This window comes from Puma concolor, chromosome B2 (assembly GCF_028749965.1).
Source record: "Puma concolor isolate L17-30 chromosome B2, mPumCon1.1.hap2, whole genome shotgun sequence".
NCBI lineage: Eukaryota > Metazoa > Chordata > Mammalia > Carnivora > Felidae > Puma > Puma concolor.
The window spans coordinates 44758449-44781227 of NC_141671.1; the positions used below are offsets into that span (position 1 = coordinate 44758449).

Here is a 22779-nt window from a genome sequence, read left to right on the forward strand (position 1 = left end):
GATTAGAGTGGGGGGGGGGCAGAGAGAGAGGGAGACACAGAATCCAAAGCAGGCTCCAGGCTCTGAGCTGTCAGCACAGAGCCCGACACGGGGCTCGAACCCACGAACTGTGAGATCATGACCTGAGCCGAAGTCAGATGCTTAGCTGACTAAACCACCCAGATGCCCCTAAAGCAACTTTGACATTAACTTCGTTATTTTTTTTAAGTCTATTTATTGTTGAGAGAGAGAGAGCGAGCACTCATCAGTGATTAAAAATAATTGTGGGGGCACCTGGGTGGCTCAGTCGGTTAAGCATCTGACTCTTGACTCCAGCTCAGGTGATGATCTCAAGGTTCGTGAGTTCAAGCCCCACATCGAACTCCGTGCTGACAGTGTGCAGCCTGCTTGAGATTCTCTCTCTCTCTCTCTCTCTCTCTCTCTCTCTCTCTCTCTCTCTCAAAAATAAATAAACTTAAAAAAGTCTTTGGGGGACATGCCTACCATGTCATAGCTCTGCAGCCTTGGCCAGGGGACGTTGTCTCTCTGAGCTGCAGTCTCTTCATTTGCAAACCGGGAGTCACAATCAGGATTCAGCCAATGCAAGTAAGGTATTCAGAGCATCATACAGCCACGGCTATTATTATTCAGTCTCCAAACTGACCGTCTGGTTTCCACAACTGCAGAGAGACCCAGTGCACCAAAAGAGGACCGGAGAGTGAAGTCTGGTTTTGCTACATCAAAGTCAAGTCCGTTTCCCTTTGTCTCTCCCACGCGTTGGCCCCCTGCCATCCCCCCAATCTCTTTCCTGACATTGTCTATTTCAAGCACCTTATGATCCGGGGATGGGGATGAACAGCTGGGTAAAAAACAAAAACAAAAACAAAACCCAAAAAACCTGCCAATGACTGTTTTTATAGCTGCACAGTCCGTGGAGTGCATTCTGAAAGCATGGGCCAATATTTAAGATGGGGTGACCTGAGAGCAGCTGGAAGGCCCACTGCTCCCTCAGGTTTCTCTCCCGTGTTTGCATGTCACTGTGCCTTAAATGTCCACCATGAGTTTCACTTCTTTGGGATCAGGATATTCACAGGGGCCCTTGTTACGTTATGGCAATGTTCCCATAACGGACCGTGCATCCGAATCACGGGGTACTAGTGAATTATAGACGTCTGGGGCCCCATCCCCTGAAGACTCTAGCTCCTAACTTTGGGCTAGAATTTGGAAAGTGTCCTAGGTGGTTCTCGTGATCTTACAGGACTGGGAAACCCCATCCTGGTGGGGACTGGTCAGTTCTGGAATCAGGATCTCCAGGTTTCTCCCTTGGCTTGTGCAGAACAACACAGCACGTAGACCCCAGCAAGCACCTCGTCTGTGACAAAGCTTAAATCTCTTCCTTCCTCAAAGGGGCTATATGTGAGGACAGAATCAGAGAAGAGACTCAAAAAAGCATAAAAAACTATTAAGACACATAAGGAACCATTTTCAGGGAGTATGGGAAAGAAGGTCGGGAAATGGAATGCTGGCTTGTTCTGGACGGTCTTCAATATGAAGCTGAAGCACCTGAACTTGATCTAGCAGGTAAAGGAGGGGGTGTGATAAAGGGAGTATCTGAGGAAGATTAAGCTAATGGCATTAAACCTGGAGGACAGGAGGGGCGAGAGGCCGCAGGCAGGATGCCCTGACAGGGGTGATGAGGTAATACGGTGGCAAGAAACAAGGAAATAAATCATTTCTATGGTAGATAATGACTTGTGGTTCACCAACCTGTTCCCCCTCTTCCTGGGAACACAGCTAGATGATACTTGAGTTCTGGACTGTGGAAAGTGGGTGACAGTGACGTGGCCACTTGCAGTCAGGGACCACGCACACCTTCCAGGGGATCCTCCCCCTGCCGTCTCCCCCTGTGCTGGCAAACATGGAGTCCAGACAGAGGAGCCGGCAGCCCTAGGGGGTGGCAGGACCAGAGTGGAAGGAACCCGAGTAGGGAAAACCATTCACTAAACACTGCGCCGAGCTGTTAGGGCCCACGCTGACCAATAAGATACCTCTCACACTCCAACAGGGAAAAAACGCTGGCTTGCAAAAGTGACTCGTGTTTCTTACTGGTCCCTTGTAGTATCCTGCCAAACAGGTCAGCTCTCTGGTAGGCTCACTCAGTACCCAAAGGAGGAGAGGTCTCGTAGCTTTGCCCACGTGGCTCCCCTGTGCCAGAGTCCTGTGGTCAAGCCCTGCCCAGAACTCTCTATCCGCACAGGAAAACTCTGAGGCATTGGTGATAAATCACCACAGGCGTGTGGCTCCTTTGGTTTCTCGGGCAGATTATAAAGACGCTGTTGATCCTAGATTTTACGATAATGACTACAGAATGCCACAGCACCCAAATGTGAACAAACGAACTGCCGCCCACCTGCTGTAGTTCCCGGGCCTCTGTTCGCCGTCAGCACCGGGGAGCAGAGGCGTGTGGTTCAGAAGAGAGGAGCCTTGAGCTGAATCGAGAAAACTGGCTCTGTTGCCATGACAACCTCCCAAATTGGATTTTTAAGAGATAGTAACGGACGCCGAGGTTTTCCCTTCCTCTTCCTTCTAGGTAATGGGCTCCCAGTTGGACTCCATTCACTATAGGGCCTTCCCTCCCTCACCTCGGGCGTCATCTCTCCAGCCTGATGCTGTTGCTCTCCTCCCTTACCAGAGGATAATGATTAACAACGGTGGATAACCTCATCTTAAGGACCACGGAGGTTGTTACCCGGGGGTGGAGTGACCGGCACAAGGCCTGTGACACCGTGAAGACCGCCGGAGTTTTAAACACGTCTCCTCAGATGCGACAGGGCCAGGCAGGCCAGCTTCAGATGATTAAGCACTCCCCTCCCCACCAGCAGGTGGTTCCACAGGCAACGTTCTACGTTGTAAAAAAGCTCCAAATTGCTCGGCCTGCCATCAGCGGTGCCTCAACATCCGACCCTAACTTATGTTTCTGTCGCCTTCCTGCTTCTCTTCGCATTCTCTTTGCCACAGCCACAGGGCACTCAGTTCTTCGGGGACACCCTGCTGTTTCCTGCCTCTGAGCCACGTTCCCATAGTTCCCTTCATCCAAGGCGGTACATTCATTTCCTTCCTCTCTTCTCCTTCCTCACCTTTGCAGGCTTCTCTGGGGCCTCACTCCTCCCCCTCAGGTGGGCATTTCCTGAGCACAGTCCCTATTTCTTTACTCCTTCACGCTCCTTCCTCCTCCTCTGGGGAACTTAGTCCTTCAGCTGCAGCTCTGAACAGAAATCCAAACCCACACCCCTCACCCTGGCCTTCCGGTCATTCTGAGTTCAGGCTTTCCAGCCCTCTGTTGGACGTCTGCACTTGACTGACCTGCCATTGCCTCAGACAAAACCCTTCTAGCACTAGAAGATTATTCTCATTAGCAACCACTCCTGTCCTCGCCGCTCTATGGTAGACTCATAGGGTTTCGGGGCTAAAAAGAACTGTAAAACTCAAGCCCAATTAGTTTATCTGCACTCAGTCCATTTACAACATCTTAGACAATCATGAACAAGCACATCAGTGGTGTCACCATCCCAAATATGGAAACCTGCGTCTCAGGAGGTGAATTTAGCAACCTAAAATGTTATACTGTGAATTTATCTGCTGAGAGGGGGTCAGAACAAATGACTTCTAAGAGGTTTCTCCAAGTCAGAAGTTCTACCACTTTATGATCTCGTATCCCATGTTACGGAAGAGGAAATTTGGCCTTAAAGACACTCACACACCTAATATGTGGCCAATCGGACTTGGAGTCCCGGGCTTCTTACTTTTGAGTTCATTCAACTGCCGACCACATCATGCGATACGGCATATGAGCCTTTCCAAGCAGGCACCGAATTAAGGTCCTATCCTGTGTAGAAACTTCTGGTTGCTTCCCACTTACTTATGATGGAGCAAAAATCATTTACCGGCCACTCACAACCCTTCCCACTGTTAGGTTTTTTTCTACCTTATTTCCAACTGCACCCCTCCTCATAGGCCATTCTCTTCAGACAATCTTATATACCCCTGGGCCCTAATATCCTCACCTCATTCTGTTGCTGGACCTGATCTGCTTGCCACTCCATGAATCCTAACCATTCTTCGAAGCACAACGCAGGTCCCACTCCCCCCAAATTACACCTGGAAACATCGTTCAGGACATGCTGGTCCCTATACCTGCACCCGTCATTTCATTTCCTGTCATTCATGAGGCACTGATGCTTGCTTGAAGTTTTACTCCTCAGCTGCAAGCTCATGGCCTCCTAAGACCCTGTCTTCCTTGCTCTCCAGCAGCCCCTCTTGAGTTTCCATAGAGCCTGGCACAGAATAGGCAGCTTCATAAGCATGTTGGGTAACTGGTTGATTGGTTGGTTGGTTGACTGTTTTCAATCCCTTAACTCCGAAAGTTCTTTATCTCACAAATACCTCTTTCAGGTCTACCTTTTAAATTTTTTTTTTTTTTTTCAATGTTTATTTATTTTTGGGACAGAGAGAGACAGAGCATGAACGGGGGAGGGGCAGAGAGAGAGGGAGACACAGAATCAGAAACAGGCTCCAGGCTCCGAGCCATCAGCCCAGAGCCTGACACGGGGCTCGAACTCACGGACCGCGAGATCGTGACCTGGCTGAAGTCGGACGCTTAACCGACTGCGCCACCCAGGCGCCCCAGGTCTACCTTTTAAAATTACTGGTCCCTCCCGGGGCGCCTGGATGACTCAGCTGGTTACGCGTCCGACTTTGGCTCAGGCCATGATCTCACGGTTCATGGGTTCGAGCCCCGCTCTGGACTCTGTGCTGACCCCTCAGAGCCTGGAGCCTGCTTGGGATTCTGTGTCTCCCTCTCTCTCTGCCCCTCCCCCCCCTTTCAAAAATAAACAAACTTAAATAAATAAATAAACAAACAAAATTACCGGTCACTCCAATGTCATAACACCATATTACAGACGATAAAAGCAAGTTATAAAAGAAAGGTCAAATGCATTCCTTTCCTCCCTTTCCCGGTTTATTTGTGCTCAATCCAGGGTGATGCACGCTAGTAAGAGTACTTGCCTCAGTCTCGTCCACCCTGCAAAATGCACGCTTCAAGTAGGGGCTGGACTTCACGTCGCCCTTTGGATGCCACTATTTGTACAGCTCTATTTACCCATGGTTTGGGCTACTGGCTCTCAGTCTTTGATAAATCCCAGAATCACCCAGGGATAGCTTCATAAAGAGACAGATGCCTGGGCCTTACCGAAATCCTCCTAAATAGGGATTTCTGAAGAAAGGGCACGAGCAAGCCGGTGTATGTATAGAAGCTTTGCAGTGCCTTCCGCACACCCCCAAACCGAGCGCCATTGGCCCAGCTATTGTTCACCGTGAGGGCTACAACACATGCAGTTCAAAGAATCTTCCCACGGAAGCAGAGTGAGAGGGTGCTGGTAGAAGTTAAAACTCCATTTCTTCTTCCCAGAAAAGATTCATTTAGTTTCTGACAACAGGCTCTCTATCTTATTTATCCTGAAAGAATTTCCCATCTCAGAACTAAGCTATTACTTCACTACATGTATGTGTTTCCAAAGTAGATTCTCCATCAGGGAGCTGGCAGACAGATTTCCCCGGTGGTTGGAGCTGACCCCTCAGAATGTAAGCAGAGTCAGGTCTAGGATGCCCTGGGTAGACAGAGAATCTTTTTATCACTGACCCACATCTTCAGGAAAGCCACGCTTACCCACTTTGCTCCTTCACGAATTCTAGTCCTCCAGCCTTGATGACAAAGACAGATAAGGATGTCTCCTGGGTAATAATTTTTAAAAATACCAGATATTGAGAGTCTATTACGTCGTTTGTATTGTGCAGATAGATAATACACGTAGACACACGTGTATATTTTCTAGAAGAGCAGTTATGGCTACTCAGAGCTGGAAGGTTGCTGGTGGGGGGGGGGTCCTCCTGAAACCAAAGGTCAGAGACTCTAGAGCCTTCTTTCTCATCTAAGGGTTAAAGGTATAGGCATGTTCCCGGTGAGCCAAAGCCCAGTGACTGGAAAGAGAATGACGCCCCTAAAATAACATCCCCACAAGAGGCCTGTGATGCCCCCCCCTACGTACCGCCCCCCCCCCCACCCCAAGGCTTTGATGCATCCTGACCCAGCCCCCAGGGCTAACGTGGGAGTTCCCTTGGATGAGGGAGCAACTGATGGGGAGGAATCAACTTCCACTGAGCTCCAGAAGCCCAACCACTGGTGAGGGATCTGCACACACCCTGTGGCCTGGCCAACCACATAACTTCAGACAGCGGCCTCTGGGGACACAGAGCAGCACTTCACAGAGGCAATCAGATCCAGTGACGTTTGTACTCAGCTCCAGCAGCGAGGCAGAAGCAGGTAGGACTGAGTCTGTGGCTTCTCGGATACACCAGGGTAGAAGAGCTCACGGGCTTGGCTTCTCACCAAGGACGCTGTAGCGGAAGAAGCTACATTTTTGCCCCAATTCATGCACAGCTCATTCAATGCTCACACCAACGCTACAAAATATGTATTACCATCATCAGTATTGCCCTGGTTAAAACAAAACAAAACAAGAACAACAACAAAAAAACAAAACAAACAAAAAAACAACTGTGGCACAGGGCGCCACAACAGCCTGTCCTAGCCGGCATGGCATGGCTGGGAGCCCACGGCCTGACCCCAAAGCCAGCAATTCCTCCAACACACCTCCTGCCACCACTAACAGGAGCCCAGCACCTGGCAACTCAAAAGGAATCAAGATGAAAAGGTTTTTACCTGACTGTCAAAATTGATGGAGTCTTTGCCCCGGGGAGGGGCGGAGCTGGGGGGAAGGGAGGGGAGCGAGGCAACCTAGAAAAACAACGCAAGGCAAGCGGGCAGGGAGGCAGGAGCTGAATGGACTTCGCTTCTGCAGACCCACAGCCCTCACCCCCACCATCTGCCACGGGGCCTGAGGCATCCGCCAGTTGACCTCTGACCCTAGCACTCCCATGGATGCGTTTCCAGAAAAGATGTACTCATGGACACAGCAGGGCAGGTGAATGTGTGCACTGGATTATTGACCTCAGACCCAAACCTGGAGTAGCGGAAAAGAAAAACAGCTGCTTAATAGGATGAAGGGGATGTCAAAACCTAATGATCCCCTGCTCAGGCAAGGTGCCCAAGGTGACCGGGCAGCCACTGGGCCGCAGGGATCTGAGAGGGAATGTCACAACATGTGATCCTGTCTGTTCTGGAAGTCAGATGACTGTACTATGGGTTACCATGACTTGACTTGTGCTCTGCACCACTGTCAAGAGCCTTCTGGATCACTCAATAAATAAAACAACTAGTCATTTCCATCAGACAATCAGCAGGATGCCGTTTTATTTCCCCCACGCTGAACTGAGGCTTATTTGACTAGACCCCATGCACTGATTGTTCTGGAGTCCTGTGGAGAGGGCTTTATAGTCCGTCAGCATCTGTTAACCGAGCACAGATTGGGTGCGAGCTCTCTATCAACATCACTCCTGATCACGATGCCCTGAGGCTGTTACAAATTCTGGACATTAATCCGCACTTGTGAGGCCACCTATTTCAGAGTGACAAAAGCTGCCTGCAGTCAAACTTGCCTCTGATCATGACTCAGTGACTCTGTACCAAAGCTGCACCCTGGACTCGCCTGGGGGTGGGGGTAAAAATAGTGCTTCTGGGTCCCACGCCCCTACAGAGACATCCATGTAATTGACCAGGGAGTAGCCTGGCATAGGGAGTTTTTACAGCTTCCCAAACAATCTGAATATGTAGCCAAAGTTGAGAACCACCAGTCTTTATTGAAATTCACCGCCCTGGCACCAAGAGACATTTGTAGCAAATTGGTCTAACCACCACAGTGGTTTTCTACTTTTGGGGGTCTAAGGATGAGACTAGGTGAGAAGGCATCAATGCAGATGGGAGGAATGTCTTGATCTAACCTACTCAGCACATCCTGTGTTTGTTTTCCCAGAACCACTTTCTGTTTTGCTTTTACTTCCTTGCTCTTTCTTCGTTCTATAAACCACACTCACTGCCACTGTCAATTTAACCTGCTGTCTTCCTTATGATCAAAGTCCAAGCTGTGTGTGATCTCATTTAGTCTTGAAATAGCCCTGCAAGTGAGGAAGCAGCCAAGCTTTTGTTCCTTAAGGCAAATCAGGGGCCTGCAGATCAGGAAAGGTTTTATCTGACATGGAATTCGTATCATTATTTTACTTCTGTGTGTTTATAGCCCTTTTCATTTACGAAGTGCTTTCACCTACTTGCTCCTGTGGAGTCCTCACAGCAAGTCTGTGGTGAAAGTATTTTCATAACCAGAGTGGCCACACATCCTGATCTACCCCGAACAATTCTTGTCCTAGCCCAATTATTCATAGCATCCCCTTTCACTCTCCAACCAAGTGTCTTTGTCGGAACAATAAATGACATGATCACTTTATTTATGACCATCCTCTTGTTTTTAAAAGAGGCTACTAAGGCTCGTAGAAGTTAAGGAATTTGGAGGCTCCTGGGTGGCTCAGTTGGTTAAGCATCCGACTTTGGCTCAGGTCATAATCTCACGGTTCTTGGGTTCAAGCCCCGCATGGGGCTCTGTGCTGACAGCTCAGAGCCTGGAACCTGCTTCCAATTCTGTGTCTCACTCTCTCTCTGCCCACCACCCCCCGCTCCCGTCATGCTCTGTCTCTCTCAAGATAAATAAATAAACATTAAAAAAAAAAAAAAAGAAGTTAAGGAATTTGTTCAGTCATCAGCCAATTAAAAGCAAAACAAGACTCGATCTCATGTCCTGTCTCTCCAAACCTCTGTCCCGCCCACGGCGATTATGAAACATTAGATCAGAGCTGATTTACTCAAAGCTTTCTTACTGTTGATGAAGAAATTAAAAGTGTGAGGGAGATAATCTCCTAAAAGTCGCTACTACAATGTTCTCTGCAAGGAGTACAGAGCAAGGAGAGCAGACTCCTTGGCTGCATTCTATGACCACATTAGAATGCATTAGTTAAGTATCAATGAATTGTCCTCTTGGATGGCCCTCAAGAGCCTAACTCAGCAAAACCAGGTACAAGGCCTAACAGGGGTATTTGGAAAAGAAAGAGAAATTCAGAGTCCAAACTGCTACATAGGAGGACTGGATCTGAATGTGACCAGGTGTGTTCAACCATAAAACAGGTGGAATCATCATTCTTACTTCCCTGGGGTGTTACACAGAAAGCAAACTGTGGCTCACTGAGTGCTCTCACAGCAACTAAGTCTCACAAGGTCCCCGTGAGTCACTTTTTTTTCGTTCTCTTCATTTTTCACGCGAGGGAACCAAGGCTCATAAACAGGATGCTGGGGATCCAACAGGATAAGGTATTTGAATGTGCTTCATAAATCCTAAAATGCTACCGTTTATTATTATTATTATTATTATTAGCAGCAGCAGTAATAGTTAACAGATGATAATCAGTTGATGTGGGCTAGAATCATGTGTCCTTGAAACTCCCTGGGCGACCCAGGTTTTGAATGACGCACCCAGTGGACAGGCCAGGTGGAGAGAAGGTCCCTTCCAGAAAGTTGTTGAAGATGACACATCGGATTCTGGGTGGGGTCCAGCCTGACTGAGAGGCTTCCTAGAAACCAACCGATCCTGCCTTGCTGAAAGGACCTCAGGCACCAGACACCCTCCACAAGAAGGCCTTTCTTCATGAGCATCACAGAGCTAAGAGAAATGTCAATTCTGTAAGTTGATTCTGGAACTCAGGACATTGTTTCCCTAAAATAAAACCAATCATCACCTGGACAGGATCTTGATTTCACAATCATTTTTCAGCCTTTGCTGCTCCCTATAAATGATAACTACAAACCAGAATTGCAAAAAAGAAGGGGGAAAAATCAAGAGCTAACCTCTCTGATTTTTTTTTCTCCCATCAGTCCGGTTTTTGAGCTAATCATGAAGGCCTGCCTGGTTCTCATGGATTGCCTTCCTTTAGGGGCAAAACAAATAACAACACAGGCATTTTAGAATTCTTTTGGGGGCACTGAGGGCTGTGCAGTGAGCTTTTTGTATACGTGGAAAAAACCTTCAAAGCTGCCAACACGAAGTTCCCAAGGTGCAGGTAGAATTGGTCTCCGTGCCTAGTAGTGGGTCAAAGGGCTCCTCTGACTCTAAAGAGTCAATTTGTGTTTCAAATAGCTTTCAGGAACTTGACACTATGAAACTACCTGCTCCCAGGAAATCTGAGAAAGTCCTAGAATAGCTTTCTTCAGGGAGAGCAGCGAGCCTCCTGGCTTTGTTAAAGCTCTCCCTGTTCATTCCCTTCCCTAAGCCACAGTACTGGATGGTGAGGTTCAGGGCGCCGGCTCCTGGCCCTTGGTCCAACAGTGCCCAGCTCTGGAGAGGACTCGACCTCTTTCGCTATCTGGGTCTGCCAAAGGACCTGGTAATCCTGCCCAGAGGGGACCCAGAAACCAAATGAGGGAGACAGGAGCCACATCTGAGGGGAGACAAACAGGTTCAGCAAAGCAAATTGACAGGCATAATTTCCACGGATTATTTTGAAAAATAAACCCAAAGAAGGTAACACCTAGCCAAAAAATATTTAACAGACCTTTGTGGTACGCTAGGGCCAACTGGGGAGGACCACTTACCAAGTCGCAACCTGATGGAGGTTTGGGGATTGTTCTGTTCGGTTTTAGGCATCAAAAGATACCAACGACCAAAGGGTTGCTATCAAGGTTTATGCAGATCTTATCCTTTTTTGGTGAAAATCTCTCATCAGCTTGGAGATAAGGGCAATTTGCTCAAAGCAACATCTTTCCCATCGCAGATATATAGGTCTTTTCAATTCAGCCAGGAGACTCCTAAAAAAGGCACCAAGGAACTCTCCTCTCCTCAGTCACCTGTGCCTTTGCTGGGAAACTTTGCATTTGAAGACTATTCCCCCCCCTCCCCGCCCCCCCCCCCCCGTGGCTCTCACGCCGCCAGCGGACTCCCCTCCCCCCAAGCCTGGCGACTCTCCCCGCACCGCCCAGGAGGCCGCTCTCCGGCCGCCTCAGGTTTCCCGGCTTCTGCGGTGAGCCCGCCACAGCGAGGACTGATCAAATGTTTCTTTCTTACACCGCACCACCCGCGGACCGGGAAACGCCGCCTCCTCCGCCTCCATGCTTTGCCTCCTACAGGTTGCAAATGAAATACAGCCGTTTGGAGGGTAGCTTGTTTCTGCCCAGGGAGCGAGGCGACTGAAGTCAGTTTGTGCACTGTGCCCCTCCATCCCAGCCTGCCCCAAGTTGACCGGGGGTTTTTTTGTAGTTGTTGTTGGTTTTCTTTGTTTGTTTGTTTGCCAAACCTTGGCATTTCCTGATACTCCCCTGCAGAACCATGATTATGACAATAATAGTAACGTTGGCCAATGGAGTGTTTGTTTTCTGCTTTGCAAGTCACAAAGCAAGAAACACCTTTGTTTCCTTTGCTTTTTTTTTTTTTAGTAGCTCTCAGCAAAAGAGAGAAAAGACATTTGAAGAAATGTTATTTTTATTTTGCCAAAGATAATTGTCCGGATCGGCAATGTTTCCTTTTCTTCCCTTCCCTCTCTTAGCTCTCTCTCCCACCCAATTTTAGAGGCACGCTCACGGCTCCAGGCAGGTTCCGGCCACCTCCTTATACCTTGAGATGCCCCCTTAAGGACTAGCCAGAATCGCACCGGGCAGGGACCTGTAGCGGCGACCCGCTTGCTCTACAGCGGATCTGACAAACGGCCGGCCAACTCTCCAAGAAGACAGCCACCTGCAAGATTGCACCTGACTCCACAGCAGCCGGGAGCCCCGAAGCGAGGCTCTCTGGCTTGCAGGAAGGCCACCCAAGGGATCGCTGGGGCTGGGCTGCCCTCCCTGGGGAGGGTCCAGCGTCCCAGCTCTTTCCGCGCCCAGGCACGTGAGCCCGCGCAGCCGGGAGCCCGACTGCAGGCGCGACAGGTGCGGCGGGCGCAGGGACGCCGACCTACCTTCACGAAGAGTTCGATCTCGGGGTCCCTGTCGTCCCCGTTAGCTGTCGCCGAGTCCGTCATGCCGTCGGCGCCCGGGGCCAGCGTCCCGGGCCGGGGAGGCGCCACCTCTGCGGCGCCTGAGCCAGCGCTCTGCGCTCCTGCTCCTGCTCTGCGGGGCCCTCCTTGAGAGCGGCGCTTATTATTATTATTATTATTATTATTATTATTATTATCGGATCTGTTTCTCAAGCCGGGAACCGCAGTGTCTGAGAGATCAAATGTCCCGAGAGATCACATGCAAAGGAGAAGAGGGGAAAGGTGGGTTCAGGGATGGCAGCAGGTCCCCGGAGCAACAAGTGCCGGGCTGCAGGGAGGTGTCACAGGATCCGCTCCAGTCAGCTATCCCCGCGTCGCAGCCAACGCGCCCAAAATAGCCGGAGGCCGCGGGGCGGGGTCAACCCGGGCGGGGCTGGGCGGGAGGGGCGCCCGGCGAGCGCGGCCTCTGCCCTGGCCCCGGCCCCCGCCCCCTGCCCCGCCGCCCCGGCCCCGCTGGACCGGAGGCAGTCGCGGCCGAGCCGGGCTGGCACCGCCTACGAGGCCCCGGGGACCTCACGGGAAAGGTAAAGGGAGGGAGAGGGAGTCCAAGCGAACGGGAAAAGAGAGGGGAGAAAAGATGGCTTTAAGTCTTATGTGTCATTAACGATGCTTTAGCTCGTCCAAGTTACTCTACTATTGGCGTTACCCACTGGGAAAGCCCCTTCCTGCCTTAGCCGTGCTCAGAGTGGGGAGGAGCTGTGGGGAGGGGGCAAGGAAAGAAAGGACCCCTATGAGGAGCCATCCTAGAGCTGGGCAAATGGGGTAGGACATGGGGTGGGGGTGGGCAGGGCTCGCGTCTAAGGTAGAGGGGTGAGCCAACCTGGTCAGGGGCAGCCGGAGCCGAGCACCCGCGTCTGGCTGATCTTCTAGGCTTACTTTTTCTTCCACTTTCTTTTCTTGTCTCTTCTTTTCATTCCTTTCTTTCCTAGTCAAATTCCGTTCTCTGTTTTGTAGTGAAGTATGATGCACATATGGAAAAATGCACGTATCACAAATGTCCAGTTCAATGAACTGAACTCACCCATGGAACGCCAGATGAAGAATTAAAATACTAACTACACCCCCAGAAGCTCCTTTTGGTCTCTCTTCTCTTCCTTTCCTCCCCCTCCACCCCTCTCTTCCACCAGAGTAAACATTATCTTGACGTGTAACAGCACTTGTCTGGAATCTTACAGTAAATACAGTATATATACTCTTGATGTTTGGCATCTTTTGCACACCTTTACATTTGTGACATTCATCCATTCTGTTGTGTGTAGTTGTAAATCATTCATTTTCATTGCCACAACTTAACATCCGTATTTTTGGTTGATGGACATTTGCATGGTTTCCAGTTAATGACTACCGTAGATACTGCTGCTATGAACATTCTATCAAACATTCTTTGGTGATAACATGGACACTTTTCTGTTGGGTATATCCTTAGGAGTGGAATTTATAAGTTATAGCGTACAAGAATGTTCTTGAATAGACACTGCCAAAGGGGTTGTACCAATGTACATTCCCACCTTTCATTTTTTTTTTTAATTTTTTTCAACGTTTTTTATTTATTTTTGGGACAGAGAGAGACAGAGCATGAACGGGGGAGGGGCAGAGAGAGAGGGAGACACAGAATCGGAAACAGGCTCCAGGCTCCGAGCCATCAGCCCAGAGCCTGACGCGGGGCTCGAACTCACGGACCGCGAGATCGTGACCTGGCTGAAGTCGGACGCTTAACCGACTGCGCCACCCAGGCGCCCCTCATTTTTTTAAAAAATAGGTACAAAATCTTTTGCATCTGAAGTCTGGTCAACTTTCATTTGTTTTCTCTGCCTTCTCTCTAGCTAATCCTGTTGTTGCTCTCTCTTGCCTTGCTCACAAATAATGCATTTATTTCACAGCTTTGTAAGAAAACAAAGTAATCCCTTAATAATAAAAATAACTAATAATACTTATTACGTACCAGACAAAAAAAAAGCACTGGAGATCTTAACTTGTTTCATCTTTACAGTTAGTGTTATTATCCCAGTGTTCCAGAGGGGGAAACAGGTTTAAAGTAAGTAACTTGCCTCTAGTCATTCAACTAGAAAATGGCAGATTTGAACGCAGAAAGACTGAGCTTCTGCTCCCAACTACTCTACTAACTGCCTCTCTCAAATTTAGTGCATGCTGGGTAAGTCATTCTGAAGAAACAAAGACACTGTCCTGGTCTGAATGGAGAGTAAGTTCCATTTCAGGATAATAGTCACATGGAAGGAAGACTAAGGCTGTCACATGAATTGGGCTCCATAAATCAGCATGTAGACAGATTATTCACCACAGTGGGAGTGGGTAGACAGAAAGGCCTCATAAAGCAGAAGGCACTCCGCTGAATCTTCCTGAATGGTCAGGCGTCTGACAGGCAGAGAAGATGGCAGGGTACCCTGACCACCCTTTATGGCAGGCCGTTTCCCCATAAACCGCAAGTACAAATGTTCCTTTTCACTGAAGAAGTCGCCAAGCCCAACTTGCAAGCCCTCACAATACACTACAGCTTAATCAAGGTGAGGTCTAATTGCTCTCCTCCTCCTTGGTTTCAGGCTTACATCACCAAAGCCTTTAGAGAAACAGTCACCTTCACAGCTTGTACATTCTGAGCCAATGACTGCATACCTTCACCGCATGCTGCACAGACTCATCACTTCCTGCTCTGGACTGCAGACAATATTTGCAATAGCGATGTGGCAGAGGTAAATAAAATTATATGCGTGAAATGCCCTTGAGGGTTTTTTTTTTTTCTTTAGATGAAAAATGCTTTACACGTGTGATCATGTTCTTGGCTATGATCTAAACAATGTATGGTATGACCTCCACTTTCCTTACTTCCAACCTAGCAGAGTTGGCTTCCATTTTGTTTTCTCTAAACATCTACTGGTTACTGCTTATTGGAAATGAACCGGTTCCCTTTTAATCTCTAGATAATACCTTCCATTTGGACATCCCTACAGACAACTGCTGGTTTTGATATTCTAAATCTTCATGTTGCCACACACACACACACACATACACACACACACACACAAGTCCGCATTGGTGATGAAGTACTTTTGTGCCTATTTCTAGTTTTTAAGTCCACATTCTGCTTTCATTCAAGATAAAAAAAAAATATTTGTTTTGTACCCTTTAATGTCAAATCATAATTGGTTAGAGTCTATTCCAGCTTTGTCCAGAGAAAAACACTTCCTTGATCATACACTACGTCTGATAATCATAGTTTCACACAGTTAGTGCAAGCTTGGGGTAACTATTTACCAGGAAAGCACTTCAAAGACATATTTAGTGCTCACTTTGGCTGCACATGTACTAAAATTGGAACAGTACAGAGAAAATTAGCATGGCCCCAATGCAAGGCTAACATGGAAATCTGTGTAACATCCATACATTTGTATGATTGTTGAAAGCAAAAATTATCCCATGTCTTACGGGGTTTTAAATATATTCAGACTCACATGATATGGCATAAAGGTAAAGGTAAAGGGATTTATATAGTGGTAAGGTTTCTTCAAGTGGCAAACTATGACCTCTAAGCAGACTGAGAAAAGTTAGGTATGTATGTCATAACCACTCCTAAAGCAACAACTATAAAAGTTATATAAAGAAATGTAGTGAAAAGCCAAGAGGTAAATCAAAATGCAATGGGAAGAAATTTTCAAATAATCTAATAGGCTTGATGGGGGGACAAAGAGAACAAACATAAAACTTACTATTAGATGGCACACCTAAATCCAACCATATGAATATTTACACTAAATGAAAATGATCTAAACGCATCAATTAAAAGCTGGAGATTGTTGGATTGGATTTTAAAAGATACTCAGCTCTACAATGTTACAGAATCTCACTTCAAGCATAATGATACAGATAATTATAAGGAAAAGGATGGAAAAAAATACCATGCAAACACTAATCAAAAGAAAGTTAGTGGTTATATTCATATCTGACAAAATAGACCCCAGAACAAGGAAATTATCAGCGATAAAGTTGGATATTACACAATGATGAATGATTCAACCCATCAAGAAGATATAACAACTCTAAGTGTGTACGTACCTAATAAAAAACTTTCAAAATACGTGAAGCAAAGCTGACAGAACTGAAGGAAGAAACAAATACACGAATATAGTTGGAGACTACAAAATTTTTTTCTTAGTAATTGATAGCACAAATAGACAAAAAAAAAAAAAAATCAGTAAGAATATAGAAGACTGAAACAGTACTACAACCAATTTGGCCAAATGAACTTTTATAGAATATCCCTTCTAAATAACAACAGAACCCACACTGTTTTCAAGTACGCATGGAATAGTCACCAAAACAAACCATATTCTGTATCACAAAACAAACATAATATGTAAAAGAATGAAACAATACAAATATATTCTCTGACTATAATAGAACCAATTACATCAATAAAAAATGTTTCTGGAAAACCTCTAAATATTGGGAAATAAAGCAATTCACTTTCAGAAATTCATTGGTTAATAAAGAAGCCTGAAGGATAATTATAAAATATTTTGATCCCAATGTAAAGGAACATACAATGTATCAAAATTTGTGGGATGTAGCTAAAGCAGTTCCTAGAAAGAAGTTTATACTTGAAATGCTCATGTAGGAAGGGAATAAAGGTCTCAAATCTAAGCGTGTACCTTAAGAAACCAGCTAACCCTAAAGCAACAAGGAATAAAATAAATATAAGGAAAAAAACAATGAAATTGAAACAAGATAAAACAATGGAGAAGATCAGTGAAACCAGAAGCTAGTTCTTGTAAAAGATCAATAGAATTAATAAATTTGTCTCTGGATTGGCCAAGAGAAAAAGAGAGAAGGTGTATTTTATCAGTATCAGGTGTGAAAGATGGATAGCAATGCAAACTTCACAATCAGGAGAAGGTAATAAAGGAACAATATAGGCAACTTTTTGCATATGAATTAGATACTTAAATGAAAAGAACCAAATCTTAAAAGAGACAAAACTCATTCAAGAAGTAGGCGATAACCCTAAACCATAAGAAACTCTTAAATACAGAGAACAAACTGAGGATTGGTGGGGACGGGAGGGGAAAATGGATGATGGGCATTGAGGAGGGCACTTGTTGGGATGAGCCCTGGACATTGTATGTAAGTCATGAATCATGGGAATCTACTCTCGAAGCCAAGAGCACACCGTATACTCTGTATGTTAGCTAACTTGACAATAAATTATATTTAAAAAGAATAATAAGGATAAATAAAAAACATTGTAATAAAAAAAAGGAGATAACCTGAATAGTCCCATATACAGTAAAGATATTGAATTCATAGTTGAAAATCTTCCCAAAAAACCCCTACCAAAACTCAAAAAACTCCCAAGCCCAGATGTCTTTATTAATGGATTCAACCAAACCTTTAAGGAAGAAATCATAGCGATTCTTTTTTTTTTTTTAATGTTTATTTATTTTTGAGAGAGACAGAGACAGAATGCGAGTGGGTTAGGGGCAGAGAGACAGGGAGACAGAATCCGAAGCAGGCTCCAGGCTCTGAGCTGTCAGCACAGAGCCTGACAAGGGGCTTGAACTCACGAGCTGTGAGATCATGACCTGAGCCGAAGTCAGACGCTCAACCGACTGAGTCACCCAGGCGCCCTGAAATCATAGCAATTCTACACAATCTTTTCCAGAAGTAAGAAAAAGGAGGAAATAAAAACTTGTATCCAGAATTTGTAAAGAATTTTCACAACTCAAAGATAAGAAAACAAACAACCCAATTAAAAATTGGCAAAAAGAGGGGCACCTGGGTGGCTTAGTGGGTTAAGTGTCCGACCTCAGCTCAGGTCATGATCCTGCATAGGGCTCTCTGCTGTCAGCACAGAGCCGGCTTCAGATCCTATGTCCCCCTCTGTCTACCCCTCCCCCACTTACATTCTCGCACTCTCAAAAATAAATAAACATTAAAAAAAAGTTGTTTTTATTTGGCAAAAAGAATCTGAACAGACATATCCCCAGAGAAGACATGCCAATGGCAAATCAGCACATGAAAAGATGATAAATGTCATGATTCAGCAGAGAAATAGAAATAAATACAATGATACCACAGTATACCTATCAGCATGGTAAAAATATATACACGTGATAACCTCATGTGGTAGCAAGGATACAGAACAACTGGAATTCTTGTACATTGTCAGTGAGAAGGCAGAATTGTACAGTCATTCTGACAAAACACTTTGGCAATTCCGTGTAAAGTCAAATATATGTTAACCATAAGACACACTCGTCATCTCCTGGATATCATCCTAGAGAGATGAAAACTTCGGTTCTCACAAAAGCCTGTAAATGAATGTGCATAGCAGAATTCATGATTGGGGCAAACTGGAGACAACCTAAATGCCCCTCAATAGCTAAATGAATAAAAAAAAAAAAATTGTGGTACATCCATACAATGATATACCACTTAGCCATTAAAAAGAATGAATACCTCCAAAACACGGATGAATTTCAGCTGTATGTACCAAGTCAGAGAAGCCAGTCTCAAAAGATTGCATACTGAATGGTCCCATTTATATGACATCCTGGGAAGGCAATATTATAGTGATGGAGAGCAAATCAATGGCTGACAGGATTGCAGAGGGGTGGGGGACTACCAAAGGGTAGCACAAGGGAATATTTTCAGGTGATGGGACTATTCTGTATCCTGTCCGTGGTGGTGGTTATAGATGTTTCTGCATGCATGAAAACATACAGAGCTCTAAACCAAAAAAGAGAATTTTCTGTAGGTAAATTTTTAAATGATCAAGATTCCTTTTTTTTTTTTTTATGTTTTTATTTATTTTTGACAGACAGAGAGAGAGAGAGAGAGAGCATGAGCAGGGGAGGGGCAGAGAGGGGGAGACACAGAATCTGAAGCAGGCTCCAGGCTCCGAGCTGTCGGCACAGAGCCGGATGCGGAACTCGAATTCACGGACTGTGAGATCATGACCTGAGCCAAAGTAGGACGCTCAACCGACTGAGCCACCCAGCTGCCCCTAAATGATCAAGATTCTTAAAAACTGCAGAAAAAGGTAAAACCACTAGATTTTATTTTTACATCCCCTTTCCACGCATTCTTTGCTTCAAATCCTTAGTCTCAGATCTCATCTTACCATTGACTTCAGATCTATAAAACGGCTCTCTGTTCCATGAGACCTGGTGCTCCTAAGTATAGTCATTCAGTAAAATAGAAAGAACTTTCATTGAAATAAAAAATGAAACAACAAAATAAGCATATTTAGACTGAGAGCGAGTGTGTGCATGTGGTAAAAGGACATTCAGTATGAAATAATGATGATCCTTTTGGGAAGATTTGGTAGAAATGTTCACCTTGCCCAGTGCCAGAGTAGAAGAACGTCAGTAGATACAAGCTCCAACTTTTACGTACCTAATGATATTCGCTCAAACCCACTCAGTCTGCCCAGGGTAGCAGCTACTTCTATGAGAATTAGATTGTTCCACTCTTACGTTCTTCACGGAGAATCTCTCAGACGCTTGAGGTTCAAGCTGAGGGGACAAGTAGGTTTTGATGGCAGCTGCAGGAGCATCAATTACATTGTCTCTGTGAGAGGACCAGGTGGGTGTAGACAAGAGGAGGTGAGTCCTGGGGGAGTTACAATCCCATGAAGTCACTGGTTGGGCTGTGAGGGGGATTAGGGTGGGTTGCTAGTTCTATCTATCCCTTTATAAACTAACGTGCTCTTGGGCGTGCCTAACATTACCAGTAATCTTTGTCCCCACCGCAGTCGGCCTACAGACTCCCGGGGAGAGCCTGGGAGTGGGCTGGACTGAAGCCAGGGGTCCTTGTCAACAACCTTCACTCATTCCACTGATTCACGCATTACTCATTCTCTCCACCAGGGTTTTGGGGAGCACTGCTCATATGCTTTCTAGAACCCTCTAAGAACACGCATTGTGCACATCACCTCCTGATGAAAAGCAGTCTTTGCTCCTGCATTATTCCTTCATGGATTGAGTCAGGACTTTTCCACAAAAGTAAAGTCCCCTTGAGGACAGGAATGCAGTTTTATGTCTCTTTTGCATGACCCTCAGAACATAACAGTTCCTTGCTATACACTTTTAAACAAACAAAAACCACTTATCAAACAAACTGTTGATAATTCAAGTACAAGTGTACATGCTCAAGAAAATAGTTGTTGGCGGAATGAATTAATGAATAACTGGAACTTTCTTTCACAGCCTCCTTCTCCACTTACTTGTATTAACTCAAAGGCTGACATCACTAAAATGGACATTACACTGTGGGGGGTTTGTAAAGATTCTAATTTTGAAGTAAAACATGGAAAAGAGTTTGTAATAATAATAATAATAGTCAACATTTACCAAGGGCCCACCATGTGCCTGAAGCTCTGAATCTCTTATGAGCTCTCTTCATCTCTATAAATAACCCTGTGAGACAGGTGCTATCAGTCCCATGTCACAAATGAGGAAGCAAAGACTTAAAAAGATTAAGTAACTTGTCCAAGATCACACAGATAATAATAAACAACACAGCTGGTATTCTGACCCGGGTCTCTCCATTGTGAAAGCCCATTTTATTAACCAGCATGCTTTACTGTATGTGAGAAGCAGGATGGATTTGGAGGAGGTTGGGATGATGTTAGAGACTTAGAAATTGCTTCCTGAATTGCAGTCAGTGAATAACTGGTTTTGGATAAGAAATGGCTAGATTTGGGGATTCTAGAATCCCTCTTCACTCTGCTTAACCTAAGAGACACCAGAGACAAGCTGAAAAAAGAGGCAGGGACCAAAATGTGGTTCATGAAAAATAAAAAAATACGGAGCCCCTAGAGAAAGGAAAGCTGTGGGAGACCAGAGGCCAGGGAAAAGTGATCTGAGGTCATGTTCTGTTGCATCACCATGAATTTTTGGCAAGATTTATTGCTCTGGTAATTGTCTCACTTAATGGCAAAGTTCATACTTTAGTCACAGCAAGATCACATTAAAATACAACTATTACATAAGTATATTTTTAAAAACCTTGGGCCAGATCCAGGATAAATACATAATTCAAAATACATAATTAATAATAATTCAAATACATCATTTGTAACAAAATCCCCCAAATATGTTGACCCATATTACTTTTATACACACAGCTAATTTTCTTTTGGCCAACAAGCCCATCTTGACAATTGACGAGAGATCAAAAAAGGGCATGGTGTTAAAGAGGACCCAGGCTGGAGAGAAGCAAGGTAAGGAATCTTGTGGTGTGGAAGTCAGCTTGTCCATGGGTGGGAGCAGAATGAATTGAGGGAAGTGGGAAAATGCCCATGACCAAGCAGATTAGAATTCTGGAAGGAAAAGTGAAGAGTTGTTATAATGATTGACAACTAGAATCCATTTGCCCTTTTGTTAAAGGAACCCCGAATTTTCTTTGGAATCTGCACCTGCTCCATTCACAGCCCATTAGGTTCAAGCGGAGCTTCCTGATTGGGCAGGTAACTTGGATTGGCCAATGGGAGCATTGACTCCCTGTGAGCACTATGATTCGTCCAAAATGGACACATGATCAACTTGGGGCCAATTTTCTGTTTTTAAAATGGTAAAAAAAAAAAAAAAAAAGGTCTTCTAATAGACTTGCAAAGCAAGCTACTTAGTGTTGCGTTCATGACATTTTCATTTACAGTGTACGTTGTGAAGAATCATGTTTTAAAACTGTAATTATGTTCTCTAGTTAAGAGAACATAGTTAACTAGTTAACTAGCAAAGCTACTTAAGGCTGTTTCTTTGTCACTCTTAGAAGACGTTATATGAATCCTCATTACGGCATAATAAAAACAGCTCAGACTTTGCTCAGATTTGGGGCTTTTGTCAGAAACGTGCCTAAGAGTCAGTCTTCCCTTCTGTTGGACTTACGGAGAAACTAGGATATGGTCCTGGAGCTGCCTGTGCTATCTAGCCACTGCTAAGACAGTATAATTGAGAGTATAGCCAACAGAGAGAAAACGAGGGCCAAAAGCTGGAGATAGGAAACCCAAGTTCTGATGTCTTGTTTGAGTGACTAGATGAGTGACTTGTTGAGTGACTAGTGGTCCACATGATAGAAAAAAGATTTCAGGGCTCTTGTAAGGTGGATAGGAGTCAACAGCACAGTGATGCCTTTTTAAAAAGGAGGCTGCTGGGGCGCCTGGGTGGCGCAGTCGATTAAGCGTCCGACTTCAGCCAGGTCACGATCTCGCGGTCCGTGAGTTCGAGCCCCGCGTCGGGCTCTGGGCTGATGGCTCAGAGCCTGGAGCCTGTTTCCGATTCTGTGTCTCCCTCTCTCTCTGCCCCTCCCCCGTTCATGCTCTGTCTCTCTCTGTCCCAAAAATAAAAATAAAAACGTTGAAAAAAAAATAATAAAATAAAAATAAAAAGGAGGCTGCATCCTAAGATGAATAAGTCATAGTTTTAAAGTTCCAGACCCTCTATATAGGCACTATTTAGTCTTTCCAGGCTTGTAAGCCAAAATACAAAATGAAAGTGAAAATATGTCCAGAAATTGGCAGAGTTGCAGAGAAGCTCCGTGTGTCAATTTAAAGCAATAAGATAAATGATACAATCATAAAATTATGACTCCATGCATCAATCTTATTTTTCAACAGAGAATGTCTTATATAGTGAAAAGAGCACAGGGCTTGGATCCAAAAGTTCCAAACTCAAGACTTGGCTTCTGTCACTTTCTAGCCTTATG

The 22779-nt window shown here is 45.5% G+C and overlaps 2 protein-coding genes and 1 non-coding gene across 32 annotated transcripts in view; 2 read left to right on the forward strand and 1 right to left on the reverse strand.

Annotated features, from left to right (window-relative positions):
- CLIC5 (CLIC family member 5) overlaps positions 1–12116 on the reverse strand; it is a 103577-nt gene extending 91461 nt beyond the window's left edge. The window contains exon 1 of the mRNA XM_086706996.1: positions 11983–12116. Coding sequence (XP_086563122.1) covers positions 11983–12045 — 63 coding nt within the window. The 5' untranslated portion in view covers positions 12046–12116. The remainder of the gene's footprint in view (positions 1–11982) is intronic.
- A 178-nt stretch (positions 12117–12294) lies between these two features.
- The window catches only part of LOC147580969 (uncharacterized), a 57273-nt gene continuing 46788 nt past the window's right edge, over positions 12295–22779 (forward strand). For 15 of the 30 annotated variants that reach the window (XR_015251272.1, XR_015251275.1, XR_015251267.1 and 12 more), the window contains exons 1-3: positions 14644–14768; positions 18893–19114; positions 21203–21298. Coding sequence is in view for 6 of the 30 variants with exons in the window: in XM_086707001.1 (XP_086563127.1) it covers positions 12295–12584; positions 14619–14768 (440 nt within the window). In the remaining 24 variants the exon portion in view is untranslated. Of the gene's footprint in view, positions 12585–14618; positions 14769–18892; positions 19115–21202; positions 21299–21464; positions 21545–22779 lie in introns of those variants that run through there. The other 15 variants (XR_015251258.1, XR_015251260.1, XR_015251259.1 and 12 more) reach the window with 3 other exon arrangements.
- Positions 15358–15464, forward strand: LOC112862973 (U6 spliceosomal RNA). Its single transcript, XR_003223829.2, has one exon. It is a non-coding gene; the product is annotated as a U6 spliceosomal RNA (small nuclear RNA).